General features: G+C 52.4%; 4 protein-coding genes across 4 annotated transcripts; all 4 read right to left on the reverse strand.

Annotated features, from left to right (window-relative positions):
• Positions 1-11: 11 nt before the first annotated feature.
• UTP20 (U3 snoRNP protein) lies at positions 12-8,088 on the reverse strand. Its single transcript, XM_062873721.1, has 2 exons — positions 6,657-8,088; positions 12-6,604 (listed from the first exon to the last, which is right to left on the reverse strand). The coding sequence occupies exons 1-2, from the start codon at positions 8,006-8,008 to the stop codon at positions 94-96; spliced, it is 7,863 nt and encodes a 2,620-aa protein (XP_062736787.1). The 5' UTR covers positions 8,009-8,088; the 3' UTR covers positions 12-93.
• Positions 8,089-8,361: 273 nt separating this feature from the next.
• Positions 8,362-10,433, reverse strand: QC761_104640 (uncharacterized protein). Its single transcript, XM_062873722.1, has 2 exons — positions 10,161-10,433; positions 8,362-10,106 (listed from the first exon to the last, which is right to left on the reverse strand). Exons 1-2 carry the CDS (start codon positions 10,172-10,174, stop codon positions 8,480-8,482), a joined length of 1,641 nt encoding a protein of 546 aa, XP_062736788.1. The 5' UTR covers positions 10,175-10,433; the 3' UTR covers positions 8,362-8,479.
• A 1,349-nt stretch (positions 10,434-11,782) lies between these two features.
• On the reverse strand, positions 11,783-12,601 carry QC761_104647 (uncharacterized protein; the record flags this gene model as incomplete). Its single annotated transcript, XM_062873723.1, has 1 exon — positions 11,783-12,601. One exon carries the CDS (start codon positions 12,599-12,601, stop codon positions 11,783-11,785), a length of 819 nt encoding a protein of 272 aa, XP_062736789.1.
• Positions 12,602-12,999: 398 nt separating this feature from the next.
• On the reverse strand, positions 13,000-15,855 carry MIH1 (m-phase inducer phosphatase; the record flags this gene model as incomplete). Its single annotated transcript, XM_062873724.1, has 4 exons — positions 14,607-15,855; positions 14,458-14,531; positions 14,181-14,391; positions 13,000-14,107 (listed from the first exon to the last, which is right to left on the reverse strand). The coding sequence occupies exons 1-4, from the start codon at positions 14,831-14,833 to the stop codon at positions 13,000-13,002; spliced, it is 1,620 nt and encodes a 539-aa protein (XP_062736790.1). The 5' UTR covers positions 14,834-15,855.
• Positions 15,856-20,292: the final 4,437 nt, after the last annotated feature.

Consider the following 20,292-nt stretch of genomic DNA (forward strand, 5'->3'; position numbering starts at 1 on the left):
TTCAAATACATGGTATAACCCCCCCTTTTATCAGCTTTTTATCTAACCTGGAATTATTCTCCGCCGACCTCCTTCAATTACTCCGATGACCCCCTAATTCCCCTGAAAAGCCCTCCTGGCATCCCTCTGCTCCTGCCCCTTGATCTTCCTCCTCTCCTTCTTCTTCTCAAACTTCTTCCTCTTCTCCCTCCCATACCTCTCCGGCGCCGCCACCGCCTCGATCCTCCTCTTGCTCAACCTCGCCTGCCTCCTTTCCCTAATCTGGTCGCCCACCTCCAGCAACGCCTTGGTGTACTCCGCGCTCCCCAGCTTCCTCTGCAACACCTCCATCACCGCCACAGCCTTGCTCTTCAAAGCCTCATACCTCGTCTTGAAAAGCTCGTTCAACGAGAACGGCGCGCGAATGGACGGGTCAGTCAGGTTCCTTAACGGACGGAGAATGGCCCTGACAGAAACCTCGACCGTCTCCTTGGGCGACTTGATGCAGAACGCTTCGAGCAAATCCATCGCCGCAAGCTTGGACACCATCGCTTCGGGCTTGGGCTGGCGTTCTTTTCTGATGATGGAGCAGAGCTTCCAGAAGAGGTACTTCATGTCTGCCTTGCGGGAGACAGACTTGTCCACTTTGTCTTCTTCTTCGTCTTCGTCTTCCTCCTCGTCGCTGTCTTCCTGTTCGGTCTTGCCGGACTCGAGGTAACCGCCTAGGAACTGAAGGACTTGGACAATTTCCTGTGCGAGAGTCTCGTCTAGCTCGACGACGTTGAGGATGCCGAGAGAAAGGCGCACCAAAGCGGTGACGTCGTCTTCGTCGAGCTCGAGGCCATACGAGCCCTTGAGTGGGAGCTTCGCATCCCTGCCAGAGGTTTTGGCAAAGTCGGTGAGGTACATGGACAAGAGTCTTGTGGCTGTGAGTTTGATGGTTGTGTTGGAGTGCGCGAGGCAAGTCTGGACTTCGGTCCACAGCTCGGACGTGCTCGGAGCGAGGGCTTTCTGAGGATGCTTGATAACAAGCGTTTGCAGAGTGTTGAGCGCGGTGTTGGCAAGCTCCCAGTCGGCCTCCAGAGCGTCGTCATCCCCAAGAACCTGAGTAATTCTGTCAACAACCAGAGCCAGGTCCTTCTTATCGTTGACATTTGGCTCCCGGCCTTCAAAGTAGAGACCCCAAGCATGAAGCGCGAGCTTCGAAACAGCAGGCTTGTCATCCTGTTGAATCCATGTCCTCAACAACTGCATAAACTTGGACAACCTCTCCTTGTCAGCCACCCGGAAAGATTCCTTGAGCAGCTCACCCGCAGAAAGACGGCACTTTTCACTGTCGTCGTTGGCCAAGACGAAAATCAACGGAACGAAGCACGTGGCCACAACTTCTTGTGCGAACTCATCCACCGATTTCTTGAGCAACAGATTGATAACCTCCATAACAGAGATTCGTCCACCTTCGCGCTCATACTTGAGATTGGCAACAATGAACTGGAGCTGCTTTTCCCACCTGTTTCTCTTTTGTGGATAGTCTCGGAGGAATTGGAAAAATGCACCGCGCGCGAGATCTCTGGTGTCCTTGTCAGGGTTGGTGATCATGATAGTGCCGACGTAGTCGAGTGTGTCGTAAACAACAGCCGTTTCCATCTTGCGGTCCAGGACTGACCGCAAGAAGTTGAAGGTTACATGCCGATACAAGGGCTCGGTGAGATCATCCTTCAGCTTTCCGAGGAGCATGTCCAGAGCAGCATCCTTGATGACAATCTCCCTCCTGTCACGCAGGATAACAGAGATGAGCTTCAAAGCTGCTTGCGCCAAGTCCGAGGTGGTGGTAGGCGACATGGATATGGCCTTGGTAGCTTCCTTCAGCGCAACTTTGTACAGATTGGCAGAGTCGTCGTTCTTGAAGGGAACCTTGACAATGACAGTGAGTATCTTGAATCCCGCGATCTTGACATCCTCTTCCGCGGAAAGTACAGCATCACCAAAGATGGGCAGCAACTTAGCGATATTGGCAGCAGTACGGAGGTGGTCATGCTTTCTGAACACAGTCCGGAGAACATCGATGGCAAACCTGACAAGCTTGTAGGTGTGCTTAGCCGTGACACCGCCATCGCTCTTCTTCGCAGCCTTCTGCACGATATATCTCTTGAGACGGGGGTCCATCTTAGGTTGCTCCATGGGCTCGTTAGACTTGTAGACCTCCTGAATGACCTCATAGCAGAAGATCAGGACATCTTGCGAAGCGGCAGCAGGGTTCTCAAGAAGGCCCTTGGTGATACGAGTCAGCAGCTCATCAATCTTGCGGACGGTACGGACGTCCAGCTTCTCCAACAGCAAAGACTGGAGAGGCATAGTCAGATCGCTAAGGCGATGGATGGAGGCTGTCTTGGCGACCAACTCCATGGAATCCTGACTCTTGCTGCCCTTGACCTCCTTCATCTTGCCAGTGTAACCTTCGGCATCCTTCTCTTGACCTGTGGCACCGAAGATATCGTCCATGATGACAGCCATGATCTGAGGCAGGCAGTAATCAAGATCACCCTGCTCGAAAGCTGGGATAGCGACCAACAACAGAGAGTGCATGGTGTAGGACAGGATATGAAGCTGGTTGCCTCTGACGAGAGCACCACGCAACTCCTTCAGAATGAACCCGAACCTGTGAGCACCGAGGACACCGGAGATCTTGGCGAGCGTGTCTCTGGCCATATCGCGGGATTCGACAGACTTACTCCTGAGGATATGGCAAATATCAGTCAAGACACCGGGGAGCTTCTCGTTCAAGAGGTTATCCGGGAGGAGGACGAGCAGCTTGGCAATGATAACGCCCACCGGTACTCTGGAGCTGACCTCCGTCTCATCCTTCTCGTGGATGTACTTGAGGAGGGGAGGGAGGAAGCTGCCGACAATCTCGGTGCTGAGCTTCTCCTGGTCAGGAAGTGTGCTCGCGAGGCGGCACTTTTGTACCTCTCCATCCACCTCCATAGCGTCACTTGACTTCTGGTCAAGGGCAGTGCGGAGGGCGTCCACCTCCCTCTCCAGAAGACGGATGACTCGCTTCTGGGAGTCAGGCTTTGACTCCACAAACGAGACGAATCGTCTGAGAATAGCTCTGTATTGTTGCCATTCCAAAGAAAGGGTCAGGCCAGAAACAGTGGTAATGGCCTGCGCGCCGAGGCCATGATCGTCGCCACCCTCTGGATGACCAAAGATGAAGTGCTCAAAGAGGGGAATGAAAAACTGGCTGATGTGCTTGCTGTGGAGAGGTGTCTTGGCATTCACCGACTCCAGCAAGCGAAGAGCCTGCAACTGCCTTGCGACAGCCGGACTGAGGACGTGGAAGAAGAAGGCTTGGTCTGAGTCCTCGGACGAAGGAACCAGGGGCGTCAGATCGGAGACCATCTCCCATTCTGGGAGGCCAGCCACGAGGGCACCAAACACGCGTAGAATCTCGCGTCTCACAGTCTCTGACTCCTCCTTTGATCCAGCGTAGATGGCTGGAAGCAGGATATCAGAAACCACAGTGATGAAGGCTTGTTGCTGGGCGCTGCCCCAAGCATCCTTCGCTGCCCAGATAAACTTGCACAACCCATCGGCAGAGTTTGTCGACAGGACACCAAATTCCTCATCCTGCTGGATGTAGAAGAGCATGTTGTGAAGGAGAGGCATCCATTGGTCCAGAGTAAAGGGGGTCTCCCGATCTCTGGTGATGGAGTTGAATGCGGTCAACCGGACATTGTAGTCTGGCTCATCCAGACGCCTTGGCTTGTAAGCATTGAGATCGCGGCAGGTATCCGCAATCTCTTGTGCCCATGTTTCTGTGGATGCAAACACTGCGAGCACTTCAGCCAAGGTCTGCCTGTTTTGCCTGTCCTTGAAATAGCCAAACAAAGAGGCCACCGTATGATAGACCTTGCTCTTCAGTTTAGCATTCCCCTGGAAATCTTCCAAAGCCATGAAACCCTTGAGAATCAGCAGGATTGAACCTTTGATCTTGGGGCTGACCATCCGCGAGGGTTGGTTGAGCAAGAACGTGGAAATCTCCACTATATCCTGGATGCTGGTGGATGTCTTAACGATAGGAGAGAGTACAACGACGGTATCAACAGCAGAACCCAAAAGGTCTCTGCTAATATCGCGCTGGTCACGAAGAAGACTGCTGATTTTTCCGAGAATGAGGTCGACATTTGGATCTAGGAGCTCAGCTCTTATGAGTTCATTGAACTCTGACTCCTGCGCAGATGCCTGAGCAAGGCCGACAAGGGTCTTGATCATTTCAAGCGCGTATATCTTGACATCAGCCTTGGCCTTTTCCATACCAAGCGTCTCCACGACATTGGGCACAATGCGCCCGTCGATGGCCAAAAACATGGCTGTCTTGGGGAGAGCAGCCCAGGTACCGAGCAGCTTCCAAGTAGCTGATACGCCCTGGGTAGTCTCAACGGCAAGCTTCTCAATCCGAGGACTGATGATTTCCTTCACCATAATGTCTTGATACGGCGTCCAGTCAAAGCTTTGCTCATTCTGGAAGAGCTTGCAGAGGCACTTGAGAGAAATCGTCCTGATAACCTTCAAGAGCAAAGCATCCTTCACGTTCTCAGTTTCTTCGGTTTCCTCGGACTCTTCCTCCCCTGTCGTAACACCAACCTGCCGGCAGGCGGAGATGAGACAAAGGAGAATTGCATTGGCAAGGGACTCCACGTATGGGGAGACCGCACCGCCGAGCTCAGTGATGACAGCCTCAAGCATATTGAGCAGACCGACCTGCTTGCGAATGGGCAGGATTTCCTGAGAGAAGAGCCGTTCATTCAGCCCCTTGGCATCAACAACACGGATGTTGCGCAGTGGGCCAAGCGCAATGTCCAGGAAGTCGCCCATGTCGTCCACATTAAGCTGCCGAATAACTGCCAAGCGTGTCGCATGAAGACCGTGCCGGCCACTGCCTGCGCCCTTCTTGGAGATCGTACGGCCGTACAAGAGGTGAAGCAGAACAGGCATAACGGCCTCTCGCTCGTTTGGCTGGATCTTGTTGTCGCCTTGGAAAAGGACAGTAAGCTCGTTTTTAAACCTGGCCTCATCAAGGAGGTACTCCAGATGCTCCTGCTTCTTCTTGACCGCATCATTCTTCCATGCCAAAATGGCCTTCAAGGCAAGCTTTTGCACCTCGATATCACCATTTGCCAAGAGCTTCAGAAGTGCCGTATAGACCTTGTCGGCTTGATAGAGCACTCGAGGATTGTTGAACTGTGAAAACACCCCAACTAAGGCTTTCCGGTCAGGAAGCGACCAACTCGCTTCTAACATTTCTTCAGCCTCTTCCTCGGTGTCTTCTTGGTCTTCAGCCGGGGTCTCGCCATCGCTCATGAAAGAAAATAGATATGGCACTAGGTTTCTTGAGCGTTTCTCAGCCAAGCTAGGGATAGCGTTCAAAGCTTTGAGAGCCATGCTGCGAGCCCTTTGCGAGTGGTGATCAACGATCTTCTGACCCTCCTCGAACTTTTCCAGCATGCCCTTGTACGGCTCCTCCAAGGCCTGAGCGATTGGCTCAGCAGTTCTATGAAGGCCTTTCATGTTCAGGCATTCAAAGTCGGTGAGCGGGAGGCGACGTGGATCCTGGAGCTTGGATGCACCTGACCACCGTTCGGAAGGCTGGTCCAGCCAGTCAAAGGCCAAATCGGCCAAAACCTCCTCGCCATGCTTAGACTCGGCAACCTTTTTCATGGCTTCCACCGAGTCATCCCAAACTGGAGCAAGAGGGACGGTCATCATACCAAACAAGAAGGCTGGGATTGCCCGTATGAGCCAGGAAGTTTGATCAAGATGAGCGTAGATTTGTCCCAGTTTTCGAACGTGAACAGCGATCGTTCGTACGTTTTCCAAAATCAGAGACAGCTCTTCACACTGAAGCATCGTTGCCAAGGCTGAGTTGGAATCAGGGGTTGACTCCAGAATTTCCAGAATTCGCAAGGACGCAAGCCGGAGTTCATGAGAGGGCGCGGACAAGTTGTTGACGAGAGACTTCACTAATGGGTCTTCCTCCTCCTGCATGCTGTCACTCCCACTGCTGGTTTCTGAGCTGCTGCGTCCCTTCGCCTTGATCTCCATCAGATACGCGAGCAGGGCCTCGAGGAATGCCGGAGAGTGGCAGAACCGCGGGGTAGCTGCTCTGAGAAGAGGAGGCAGACTTGGATCTACCGACCCAGGGGCAGCACACATTCTGAGATAGGCACGGAAGCCATCGCTCATAATGAAGTTGGCCTCATCGGTTGGTAAAGAGGAGGAGGGCCGTAAGGCGAGCTTTAGCTTCTTAAGCAAAACCTCGGCGATACGGGCATTGGTGGAGGGATGGACTGTCGTAACCTCCAGCACCCGTAAAAGTGCTGAATATTTTGGCAGACATCTGTCCCTCCACGTCTCCGCATCTTTCCCAAAACCACCACTCTCCGGGAAAGGGGTGTCTTCAAGCCGTACAAACTTGTTGACAATCTGATCTTGCCAGGATTGTGGGAGAAGGAAGCCGTCTTTCCCTTTGACCCGCGGCAGGCCCCCATTTTCTACCATATGAGGCAGAAGCACGCAGAGCATCTCCTCGTTTGAGTTTCGGGACCAATGGGCGACGACAAATCTATTAAACGGTCAGTATATCAGCCTTCACCAAGTTAATGGGTCATACACACTTTTGAAAGTCTTTCAGGAAGAGTCCTCTGAACCGTTCAGGGTGGAGATCGGCCAGATAGGAGCAAAATGGAATGTACCACCGCATTAATGGCTCCTTGGTCGTGGTGTTGTTGAGTGTTGACAATGAAGGCAGCAAAGCGTCTATTGGTGCTTGCCCCCAAATAATAGCTATCCTGGTGATTAGGCGGTCCCATACTTGGCGAGGCGAGATGGCCTCAATCCTTTCCTTGACCTCACCCAGCTGCGTGAGCTGTTGTCCCAGAGCTTTTACAAGAGCTGACCAGTCGTGAATCCGGTTTCCCCTCCGTACACCAGCCGCAACACCTAGGAGCTGCACAAATAACACTGGGCGTGTACCAACCGTAGCCTCTTGCACTATGCGTGTCTCGATCGTCTTGAAAGTCTCGATTGTTGTATGGTGAATGATACTGGTAAGCACACCGCAGCAGACATCCGTCCATATTGTTTGCTCAGGAAGGTCAGCTTCCCCTTCTGGCACATCCCGCACGATAGCTGCAAAGACCTCCGGGGCAGTCGAATGGACGCCATTGTTGGGAGCCTTGAGCGCCTCGGCAAACATAGTCATGATACCCTGGCTATAGAGCTCATACTGCCTCGTCCCGGCCACACTCTCCAGATCCTTCCTCACATGCTCCACAAAGAGCGGTAGAGCCTTCTCCTTGTGGCTGGGCGCCGCCGCTTTCTTCACCAAGAAGCTCATTGCCTCGGCCGCAAACCGAGCAATATGCCCCGGAATTTTCGCCTTGCCCATCAAAGGAGAGATCGCATCGTATGTGGGTCGGAGGTCAGGAACGACTAGTCTCGAAAGATATTTGAAGAGGAATGCGAGCGACGCAAAGGTCCATTCGATTGCTTCTACATCGTGAACTTTGCTCGCCAGCTCCACGATCAAGCCGAGAGCGCGGGGGTAGTGTTTCTCGAACCGCACACCGAGATCATGGGCGAACGCAGTGACCAGGTCGAGTAACGGCTCTAAAGAATCCTTTTGGTGCGTCGAGATGGCCTCGGCCAAGAGGTCCATAATTTTGTCTTCATGATGGAGAATTTGAGCGAGGGAATCGGTATAACGGGTGACTTTTAGCCTGAAAGACACATAGGTCTTTGACAGGTTGAGTTCGGCCCATCTGTCGAGGCCATTTCTGAGGTAGGAGGTACTCGCTTCGAGATCTTCGGCTTCGAGGTCATGGCGGCGCACTTTGCGCAACGGATCGAGCGAATGGAGCTTTGAAATTTTGGTACTGAATGATTCCCATCTGTGATTCTTTTCGTGAGGCGTCCGCTTGACGCCCCTTTGGGACTTAACAATGCGTCCGGAAGTTGTGGACGGCATGGTGGGTGGTGATCTGGGCTGTTGGTGTTTGCGAAGAGAGCCCAAGAAAGCCTTCAATCGCGAAAACACCACCGCGAAACAGCACCTTGACCTCTGGAAATTTTTTGGCAAGGGTCTGGGGCCATTGAAGCTAAGATAAGCCGATAAGCGGATAAGAGCGGGTTGGTGGGGGCAATAGGACATGTAGCTTTATTGCATAAGCACCACAGACATGACATTGTTGCCATGTGCATACTGGACAGATGCATATACGGTTGTACGCCAATGGGGGCTTAATCACATATCTCGTCTTGTGACATCATGTGCACCACCACCGTAAAGAGGACTACTGAGAACTAAACGAATTGTTGGGTGTGCGCAATAAAAATCATCGCATTGGTATCTCCGTCTAGATGAATCAAATCCCCATCCCATTTATCTCCTGCCTACAATCCACTGCTCTCATGAAGCATGAAACCAAATACCTCCCATCTAAGTAAAGTTCCACTCCTTGAACGCCTCCCTAAACGCAGTAACGTCCGCCGTCTCCTCCTCCTCAGTCTGCACCACATCCTGCCAGAAAGTCCGATTCTCCAGTTTCAGCAACTTCACCATAACCTTGCGCGGATACTGCAGATCAAACCTGATCTCATCCCCAAATTGCATCAACAAACTCTTGCCAATGACCTTCCCGCCCTCGACCTCATCATCTTCTTCCCCCCAGATCCAAATCCGGAAATAATCCCCTTCCACCTCATCCGCGGTCTCAAAATCCTTCACCACAAACTTCCCCAGCTTCATATCCTCGGCCAACACGCGGAACCCAGCCTCCACCAGACCCTTGCTGACAAGCTCAATCGGCACAGGCAAAAACTGCCAGTGAGCGTGAATATTCCTTGATCGGCTGATTTCCCATGTCACAGCCCCGAGCTTGTGCTTCGAAAGTGTTGATACCATACTCTGCAGTGACTCCCGGAACCGCTTCATCTCCTGAAACGTGGTCTTGGCCTGCTCGTCCCCTAGCTCGGTCTTGCTAAGCGTCGCTACGTGGTCAACGGGCGTGATGACGAAGTGACCAGGAAAGTTCAAACCGTGCTCCTTGTAAGTTTCGCTGGTCGTGAGAGGGCCCTTGGCAGTAGCAAGATAGGCAGCCTCGCCGATACACCCAACCATGTGTGTTGAGAGATTTGGATTGCACAGGCAAAAAAAGCATTTCTCCGGTCCGGGTGGCGGAGAACGCTCGCGGTGGCGACGGTGACTCTTGCGCTCATGTTGCGAGTCTCCATGTGAGAACCTCGAGAATCCGGCATCTTTAGCAGACCGCTTCGTGGCGGGAGGCTTGTAGAATGGGGTCATTGTGCTCCAGGCGGGTGGTGTGATAATGGCATCTCTGTTGAGGGTAAAGGCGTACATCGACTTGGCCTTGGCAGTATTTCCCCACGGTGCCAACGAGATAAAGCGTGTGAGTTGAATACCCTTGTCCTGTTCCTCCTCTGCCTTCTCCGGAAAGAAAGGCTCTCTCTCGAAGCAAAAGTCATCTGGTGACATGGACAGGTGATACTTGGGCTTGAGGGCGGCGCAGAGTTCCGCAATCGCTGGGTTGGAAGGGGCTGTGGTGCTGTTGATGCTCATCTCCTTAGCCTTTGGGCTATTCTTCCAGACATCGGATGGCCAAGTTGTTGTTAGGAGAATGTCTGCATTGTTAGCTCCTCGGAGACTCTTTGCATCGCCTTCGGTGTGAAACGGTGAGATCTGTTCCTTAGACAGACCAGCAATAATGTTCGAGTCAAGTAAGCCTCCGAGTGTGACTATCCGGACACCTTCAGATGTCTTTGTGGTTGAGCGCTTCCCGAGGTAATGAAGATTAGGGGCAATTTCCTCGTCTTTCTCGATTCTCTCGACCACACGTGGGGGAAGAGGAACAGTGCCGACTGTGAAGTACGTTGGGCAAGGGATTTGAATCTGCCCATCCAAGATCTGTGTGAGCTGCTCATCATCCTGTTCGCTACTAAACAGGTTGCCCGTCACGATGGCAAAACTGAAGGCGTTTTTCGCATGGAGTGTAGCTAGTTTGCTGAAGGCTGGTTGGAGTTGACCGTTAATGCTGCCGAACACGAAGCTGATTTGGTCAGTTGATGTGGCGTCGCTGAATTGAAGGGTACTGGGAACTGACATTTTGGCAGCCATCTTGATTGATAAAGATGATATGTGATGAGAGCAGATGCTTCGAGAAAGAGGATGAGGATAAGAGGCTGCCGGCCCCCTGAGGTTGTTGTGAGACGAAATGTTGACCGCCGATCACAAAAATTACCAATTAAATAAGATATCTTGAAAAATTGTGAGATGATTTCCTCTTATCCTTGAACAAAGAAAGTTGATATCTCGATTCCGTGGTTGGTAGATTTGAACCGCTCTCATCTCACAAATGTCATAAGTGGAAGGTGCGATCTCACTCACAGCAGGCGCGCTTCAGCAAGCAATGACGCGCCTCGCCCTAAATTTCTTATCGCTTATCTTCCACCCAAGCTCTCTCCCGCCTCGGCACCCTGATCCTCCCACCTCCAACCCCAACCCGCAGACCCACCAGTTCACCAACCTCCAACCTCAACCTTCTCGAAGCACCATTTCACAAACGAAAGGTCCCACCCCCAAGCCATGCACAAAACCACCCGCCCCTAATGCAAATGCACACCACACCGCAACATCTCAAATCCCCAGCATTTCCATCCCCGTACGTCCCACCCCCTTTGCTCTCGCATTCCCCCATTGTTTACATTTTCCCCCTTTAGGCAACCGATCACCTGTCTCGCAAAAAGAAAAAGCGGAGCCCACACTACCTATCCGATCCGAGAACTCCACACCCCACAACCCGGGCTCCGGTCCGCATTCCGCCATCCCAGGCCATCGCCGGGCTCCACACAAAGCCCGGACCACACCGCCCCGGAACGGCTATCTCAACGACGACAGGACAAGGAGTGGAATTTTCTAGTACATAGTTGGTTACAACCTCACCCCTTACCCACGGCTATATCGTCTCCAGGGAAACGCTCACCTCAACGAAAACTCTGACATGTGTTCTTTTCTTCCATGCGGTAATGGCCGACATGAAAACCATATCCACGGTACAGGTAAAATGACAACCGGAGATTGGAACGGAGGTATAACACATCCCGCGTTATACACTCTTATACCCATCATATCGCAGTTGTGAAAAACTTTTTGAGATTGCAGCCTCTCATTCTACCAGCACGCCTTTCCCCGTCCATCTCTGATCTACACTCTCAATCAGCTGTTGCTTCTTGCCAACCAAGCATAAAACTCCTTGCCACATCACCGCCCATCAAAACCCACCCGCTCTCACTCGTTGCCCCGCGAACCCCAGAAACCATCACCCGATCCAACAGTTCAAAAAAAAAATCCATCCCCACAGGCGGCCATCCCGTCATCCAATATCACAACCCTGCCCTGTCTTAAACCAATGCAAAAGGGTTAGGTTAGGTGTTCTCCCACGACCCTCTACTCACCAAACCGTTACATTCCCACCCGCTTTGCAAATTTCCCCTGAACACAAAACTCCCGTCCTTGGCAAAGGGCCCAAGTGTTTGACATGCAGAGTCCAAGTTATGCTTCCATGCTGGGTCACAACTTGATGAAAGATGAAGTCACAAACTTGATGACCACATGACGACGGACATGCAAGTCAAAGCACAACAAGTGCGACAGTCGTCAAGTAATTTTTAAACTTCATTTTGTTCTTGTTTTTTGCTTCAGCCTGTAAACTCATTAGGTACAAAGCTACTTCGTAACAAGCACCCGTGGCCGTGATTTTTTTGTTCTGATATTCCCAAACAGTGAAAAAAAGGAAGGGCGGTTTCTCGGTTCGAGTTCTCCATCATCGCGTATCATGCTGATTGATGGCTCGCCAATAAAAACCCAATCATCCATCCAATTGCTGTATGTTGCCAGAGGGGAGCGATGGCAATCACCCACACAAAAGCAGTACAGGAGTTTCCCATGATGTCCAGGCAAGGGGAGCAGACGAGAATGACTTTTTGCCACAGGGATATCTTGTTCACCAAGATCCCAGGGCTCTCTAAAGCCGTTCTTCTTCTGTCCCATCCCATATTTCTTCCATCTGATCCTAGCAGGAACTTGAACAAAACTCATCTGACAATCAAGTCGTGAGCCGCAGTCCGTCGCAAGTAAAGGTTTCTCCTCCCATCTTATGCTTCCTCCCCTCCCACCAGCAAACAACACCAAAGATGACCCCTTCCCCCATTTTCCCTGGCCTCCATGGTAAATAAACCTGTTGCAAACCACTGCAGAACGCATGTTCGTGGAATCGACGTCTGGATCCACCGTGCGAAAACGGTTTGCCAGGAGGGGTATCTTGTGTGTAAATGCTACAAAGAAAAAAAAGACAAAAACAAACAATTTTGGTGTGGTTTCGATGTATGTCGGACCGAACCGGGATATTCTGATCAGTAAAGTGCTTTTTCGTACAGACGTTGATAAGGGAAGATGAGGTGCCCGCGAATGGGCTGATGACGCGCAATCGTAACAGCTCTTGAGCGGCGAGTAAGATAAAACAAGACCGGTTTGCTGTATCATCATGATCGCTAAACATTATGAATACATGCCAGTCCACGCCGCAATGCGGACTGACACTTTGACAGTATCGAAGAGCTGATAGGCATCCAAAACATGATGGGCCTTTGCTGAAGTGATACATGCCGAAAGGTGGCAAGTAATGCCGAGAAGAAGAAACAAGTATGCTGGGTTTGTCGACGATCGTGAGGGTATCAATCCTACCGGAAACAAACCTGCACCCTATTCAGTCGGGATGAGAGGGCAGCATGTGTATGAATGAGGTATGTGACATAGAAGACAAAGTGGCTGCGGATGAGCCTGCTCCGGGAAAGCTGTGGTTGGCGAGCAGAGGTGACAACTGCTGAAGAATAGGTAAGGATGCAGTGTAATCCAACAAGTATTCCCATGAGTGATGTTGGTCTTTAGAAAGAGACCATCCGTCGTGGAGGCCCACGATCCGCTCCAAGTGGCGATTGCCCAAGGTCCGCAAACTCACAATCACGGCTGATGGTACGACCTGGCGCAGTTGGCGAATCCTGGATCCGATCACCAAATGCATACGTTTGCGCACGACCCAGCCCTTTGCGCTGCTGCTTTAAGCGGCCCATCAGCCGCTCGCAAGTCTTCTCGTGCCCAGCGGCGCCCATCTCGACATACGCCCGAGGGTAGCAGCGTTCTTGGTGTTCAGAGAAGAAACCACTATACCCACCGTCCAGAATGTAAACATCAGGGTATGTGAGTCTCGGGTAAGCCTCCTGGTTCAGTTGTCGGTCCTGGGAACGAATATGGCGAGCCATGAGCGGAGCACGGTGAGCAGAGTATTCGCAGTGAAAGATGAGAAGGGTGCGCCCTGGCATGGGAGTGCGAAACAGATGGTCTGCCAGAAGATCCTTATCATTGTAGTTGATGGCGCCATCAATGTGACCACCCTCATATTCGTACTCGAAGCGACAGTCGACGATCATCTTGTGTTGGTACTGGTCGCTGTATTTGCCGTCCAACACCTCAAGCATGGTGTCGCGGGTAATGCGAGGAATGTTATCTTGTTCATCTTCGGGCATGAAATGCGGTAGCAGTGGCTCCTGGGTTTCCTCGATGTCGGGCAGAGCAGCGTCAAGCTCCTTGGGTTTCATAATCTCCTCGGCGCTTTCAAACATGCTCAGTGAGCGACGAGTTGTCCACCTCCGCGGCCGGCCGGCAGGATTCGAAGACTTGCGAGAGTGGCTGATTGGTGATCCGTTGCGGACACCGCTAAGACCAGGCAAGTTGAACTGGGGCCTTGGGCGATTGCTTGCCATGATCATGCAAGGGCTATTAGCACTGAGGGACCGCCTCTGTTGAGGAGGCGAGTCCTGAAAACATTCGCTCAGCGACATCGAGGTCGAAGGGGAGGAGCCGAGCTGCACCTCACCACCGAGCTTTAGGGAGGGGAACTGGGTATCACCATTGGAACGACCCGGGATGGCCCCCGTAGTGTAACCTTTGGCACGGCTGAGAGATGGCCGCATCAAACCAAGCTTTCTGCGGGCTCTAAAAACGCAAAACCGTTAGCACCTTGTAGCTGGGGATCCGCAGGGCTGGGAGCGCGTGTCATTAGACTTACTCGGCACCAACGGCCTTGGATGTATCCATGACAGTCTTTTGTGGGATGGGAGACTCCATCATGATATCATCACTCATAGGAATGCTCGGTGTTGGAGACGGCACTTCGACATGACCCGCAAAGGCACCCTTCTGCGGCAATGGTGACATGTCCATCATGTCGACATTACCAGGCGACGACGATGGTGCCAATGGAGGCGTGGTAAGATATTCTGCACGCACACACATTCGTCAGTCCAACCACTTTGTGGCACGTCTCTCAACCACACCCGGCTTACCACGAGACTTGAATCCGTCCATCATGGTGGCCGTGGTAAATAGGGCGCGACGCGGCGTCGGAAACATGGGGCTACTGCAACATTGCGTACACGATTAGTTATTGGACGTCCATGCCCTTTCCGTCCAAAGCCTAGGTCCAAACACTCACCTGGCTTCATTGAGCTTAAAGTTTTGTGACAGGTCCGCGGCCAACGAGGCCGCGGGAGAAGAGCCTCGGGCGGCCTTGATGTTAAAGTACTCCGGATTCTGACGTTGGAAGATATTCATAGACCCAGGACCCAAGGGGCTGGGACCCAAGGGCGGACCAAACAAGTTCGACTGGCCAAACGTGGGAGGCGCCGGCCGGATGGCGGCCAACGGTGAAGAGGTCTCCATGGTGGCTCCAAGGTTCTCTTATCGCATGTACACAGCAGAGGGTTGGTGGATGATGCTATCGAAGAACTCAAGAGGTGAAATCGGGTGGCTATTTTTGACGTGGAGGTACAATGTCTGGATGTCGTGCAGTGGGTGGTGCAGCAGCAGCAGCCAACAGTCGAGGGTGTCGAGACGGTGGATGGTGAAGCTCTGAGCTAGCCGTCGCGGTTGGCCAATGCTGCGAGCTGCCACTTTCTCTTACTGAAATCACGAGAGCATTCGTCAAGGTGTAAAAGGATGTCTTGAGGTTTAAAGGTTGAATTCGGTGCACTGGTTGCTGGGGTTGACCTCAGTTTTCTCGTCGTCCGGTGCAACGCGGGCGGTCTGTGAAGTGCGTTTGGCAGAACCGGGATGGCAGAGGCCAGTCAATAACGAGGTGATAGCGGGGTTCCGCTCCGGTGGGTGCAGCCAGGGCAAGGAGCTGACGCCGGGAAGGTGCTCGGTTGCTCTCGTCGAGATCGCCAGTTGCCCGTCTAACTGTTGCCGACGCTGCTGTATACGAGATACTCGCGAATGAAGAGGGAATGGGGTCGGATCGAGGTCGATTTTGAGAGTTTTATGACGTGCCGCCCGCTTTCTTGTTCAGCTCCAAGTTCTGGTTCTTTGCAAGTGCAGAGGATGGACGGTCTGCCAAGTTATGGACAAGGGGTGGCCGGGGGGGTGATATGCAGCAGCAGGCTGACTGGCCGGGGCGTGTCGGACCACAGAAGGTCTGGAGTGGAGGCTAGAATGGAAGTTCTTCTACTCCCTGGATATTGTTTTGCTGAAAAGGAGAGCTTCTGGATAAGGTATCCCTTCCTACAACCAAAGCTGTTCACCGTATACCAATGTCGACGACAACGTTACACACCCAAGGGCCTGTTGAGGGGCGAGGGCGAGGCTACAAGATGGGCAGCAGGTGGTTAAGAAGGAATTTTCCTTGCCGGCGTCGTGCACAGCATCGACAGGGAAGCCCAATCAAGCAGGGCAGTTGATTTTCTTACGGGTTGTCAGGGGAGACTCAACTGGGACCCAGCCTGGCTGCTGCAGCTGCTTAAGCGCAACGGGGGCCCTGCTTTGGAATTGTGGAGCGCTGGAGCAGCTTCCCTGTACCCACCGCAGGGCCATGGAAAAAGGTACAAAGTACTTTTGATAGGTACCAAAGTACACCAGTGCTTGTGAGAGCCCAGCATCGGCAAAACCTCACACAATCGAGGTACATTTCAGCATGAAAACAGCCGCCGTAGGCAGCAGTTCCATTTTGTATGTTCCGTGATTCCGACTCTCTCTCCATGCGCCGCTTCCCCCAGTGGCTTCTTCATGGGCCCGCCACACCGTGCTCTGGGGCAGCTGCCGGCGGCCTGGCGAAAGGGTCGCTAGCAGGCACAGCAAAAAGCGCGGAAGTCGGTCGTCCGTGTAAGTGGAGGAAGCAGTGGGCCAGTAATGGCCATGATCAATGACACCGCGACGACAGCAAATGCAATGAGACATCTGGGAGACAAGAGACAATTTGAGAGATTGTCTTGACGCCCAGAGCCTGGCCAGGGCAACAGTTCAAATGGCATGAATGGATGGCATCTGGCCTCTCGTCATCCCATTCTTCCCTGAGGCTATCCACAGTCCAAATTTCTACCCACATACCCATAGGCATTGACCGGCCTGAGAGTCTTCAATATCCCGACAGGCTTTGGCCGGTCGCCGGTCAAAAAAAGCGCCAAATAATTTCCTAGATCTACGAGGGAGGAAGATCTTTAAAAAGTCGGCTTCAGGCCACCAGATATCGTTCAGAAGTCCCAAAGCTCTAAGACCCTCGCACGGCACCTCTCAGTCCTCCCTTGGGATATTTTGTTGCAGACTCAGGACCCGATCTTGAAGCTTGTTCACAAGGTGACTGGGAACGGCCTGAGAAAAAGGGGGGTTGTATGTACATGGAGCCATCAAACTCCCTACAGCTTTTGATGGTGACCCAGCAACCGTCCTATTCGGGTAAACATCCCAGTGCCTGGGACGATGTTTCAGAAGCCGTGGAAGATACTCCCAGCGAATGACATGCCCGAAAGGTCATTGGGATCCAGTATGTATTGTTAGCGGTCAAGCGCTGCAAGTTAGCGCTTCTACTCCATCACAGTGCATCTCAAAATTAGCCCAGCAGCGAGCAACGGACCATTGAGATATCGGAATGTCGACTGACGGCCGGTAGTTCATCGTGAAATTCACAATTCAGCCAAATGCTTCGTCCACATGTCAATGACTCTCATCAGGAATAAGAAACCATATGCGAAATGCATGCAAAGACCTGCCTGACCGTTGAAGCTGATGGTCGCAACAATTGGAAGCATCAGCGAACGAATCCGACGCACAGACCAAACAGGAGCTACCTAGCAATAAACATGCGGCAAAACAGTACCACTGTCTGTGCCTCACAATTCCACACATCTTTAGACCAATGACCGTCTCCAATTGCCCGCCTTCCCTTGCCGATTGCCCTCGGTTCCTTTTTGGTCCATTAGCTATTGTCAAACTCTGGATATCTGCAAACCCAGACACGCGCTTCTCCGGCCGCGTCCAACTCTGCTGGCATCAGCACGATCCCAATCTACAACAGGATGTTGATCTTGGCAATGACGATACCGGTCCGATGTCTGGAAGCATTTGTCCAAGATTCGAGATGAGAATTGCGTCAGAGAATCGCTTCGATAAAAGCTTGCCAAGGCTCGCTCCAGCTACAACCCCGGCCAGAGGGCCCTGGCCCCGCTTCTGAAGTGGCCGTGTTGGACATCAACCCTCTCCAGCCACGGGCCTCTCACCTGCCATTGGCTACCCTACTGGGAGACAGGCTGTATGTGAGGGGTTCTCTCGTCTCAGACTCATCAAATCAGCCGGCAGAATACAACTGAAGCAAATCACGGTTTCCGGGAAGGGAGGAAAAATGAGGTTGCGGGGTCAGTCAGACAGCAGCCCATGACCCCAGTTTTGTTTTCCGCCTCGGAGAATTCATGCGGCTCGCAAGAACATATTCGAACGAAACGAACGATATACCGAATGTTAACATCGGTCTCCTTCCTGTCGAGCGATCAGAGGGCATATCGAGCAATGCCTGGAAATAGCACAGCGTTGCTTGGAGTGAGGGGCAGTCCGCCCAGCCTCAGCCTTCTTCATGGCCCAATTGGGAAAGACGTCATCCTCTTCGGCAGGGCTGGGGCGCGCGCTTCGGCGCTTTTCCTAAGCTGAACAAGATCGCCCGATAGCGTCTCGAATCCCCATCCTCTCTGCCAATCGCCTTTCAGCATTCTTTCCTTTGACCTTGTCAAATCACGACATTCAGATCTGTCTGATCCGCCCAAGAACCAAGGAAAGAAGGGACGGTCAAACAAGAGGCAGAATACAAAGTCAAGCAGCCTTATGAATGACGTCTCGTTTGTTTACCTACTTGGAGATGCCATCGCCAACTTCAACAACGTTGTCTGTCTTCATACCCCGCTTTGTGGTTTTGATGCAGGGCAGCCCAATGACTCGCATAATCTTTTGAAGATGGAGAAGTCAGCTCAAGCAGAAGCGGTCGGATCTCTATCCAATGGTTATCCGGATTGACATCTCGGCGCAGGCCCAGACGCGCCGGGACTGCCGCTTCGGTCTTCAACTCGCTGCGGCCCAGCTCACATCAGCCGCGCCACAAAAGACCACGCTGAGAAAGTCCCGCATTCCTCCGCCAAAAGCGGATTTCACCATGGAACCGTATGAGGGGGTTGGGCTCCTTTCTCGTCATGGGTCTGTTTGAGAAGCTGCATGTGAGGTTACTAAAGACTTCTGCGGAGTGCAGCGTACGACAGGTGAAGCTCGGTTGTTGGGGAGAAACTTGCCAACACATCGCCGTTGCATTTACAGTTCGCGGGGTAAAGTAAACAATGAAAACGCGAGAAGCAACTTCACATAACACACAAGACACAAATTTCGTGCCACCTTCGCCGCGGGGTAGCTATCGCGCATGCTCGAGGGACGCGGTGTCACCTGATGAACGAGCAAAGCTCTCTTGAGCTGATTGCCTCTTTGGGTATCAGACGCTCTCCTCGGTGAGCTCGAGGTTGGTCGAGACAATATCTCCCAAAGACATATAAGTTCTCAACGAGATTTTTCTCTTTAATGTTCAGACAACGAGAGCCAACGGAATTTTTTTTGGAGCTCTTGCAGTATCATGAAAAAACAACCACCACCATTCCACAGGTGTCTCAATAAAGATGCCTGCCACAACGTCGTATGGCCTACACACTTCCTTAGATACAACACTTTCCGCTAGCACTGGTCGCTAGGAATTATCTCTTGGCGACAACACAGCATTTCGGCTCACTGGGCGGCGCGGCGGCCAACTGGCCCTCTGGCGATGCTTATTCCCCACAATACTGCTTCCCTGTCAGCGCCGCCTCACCAACGGCGAGGCGTGTTTGCCATTCCGTCCTTCGGTTTCCTCAGAGACCGGCCAGCTACGGCTAGCGCGCACAGCTTTAGTTGGACAGCGAGTACAAGCAATGACAACGCAGGTTCGCTGCCGTAGAACATGAACGCGGCGGCGGCGGCGGCGGTGCTCTAGTTACAACGACCCCCGCAAGGATACTGGTCACCTGTTCTGGCGAGGGTTTTGCTTTTAACAGAAGTCGGTAGTATTCGGGGACCAATGCAACTCCACTATGCTCAGCCGAGCATGGGTATCATGTCAACGCTCGTCGTGAGAAAACGGCGGCGTTGGGCTTGGTTGGCTTCTTGGGGATCCGTGATAGAGTGGATGATGGAGACGCTGTTCGGCTGGATGAAATAAAGATTTCCTCGGGCACACAACCTGAACAAAAAATGCCTTCAAAATGATTGAATGAGGATGCAGTTGCTCGGGGAACCATGGGAATCTTTCTCTGGCTGCTATGCCAAGTAGATGCTAGCTGTGACCCTGAAGGAAGGATAAGATCTAGGACTTTGCCGACGAGGCTAGGAACTGTCCAAGCTAGAGGCTTGTCCACAGTGAGGTTTTATATTCGCGCTAGCAGAAGAGATGACCATTGTCTGGATGCGGTGATATCTACTGATGAGGCAGGTACGTGGGAACAGGAAGAAGGCAACTCGGTCTGGGCTTTCTGTCTTAGATAGCGAGCGCATGTCTGAACCGAGAAGCTGGCATTCTGGTAGTGGTATTCGGGAATGTTCCACTTGCATCTCGCTTTCTATTCCATGATGGGTGAGGACAATAGTAAGAGCTGGGGGAACGACACACTAGACTTTCGCTTGGAGTCTTGAACAGTTTGTCAGCCAGTACTTGAAGAGATTGGGATTGTCTGGATCGGGCATGTTCACTTACACGTATTTGTCTGACGGAGTGGTACGTTGAGCAAAGCTGCTGTCACCCGTAGAAACCATATGGCTGTGAGACCATAACAAAGTACGGGAAGCAGGAAGCC

Source organism: Podospora bellae-mahoneyi (assembly GCF_035222275.1).
Source record: "Podospora bellae-mahoneyi strain CBS 112042 chromosome 1 map unlocalized CBS112042p_1, whole genome shotgun sequence".
NCBI classification, from domain to species: domain Eukaryota; kingdom Fungi; phylum Ascomycota; class Sordariomycetes; order Sordariales; family Podosporaceae; genus Podospora; species Podospora bellae-mahoneyi.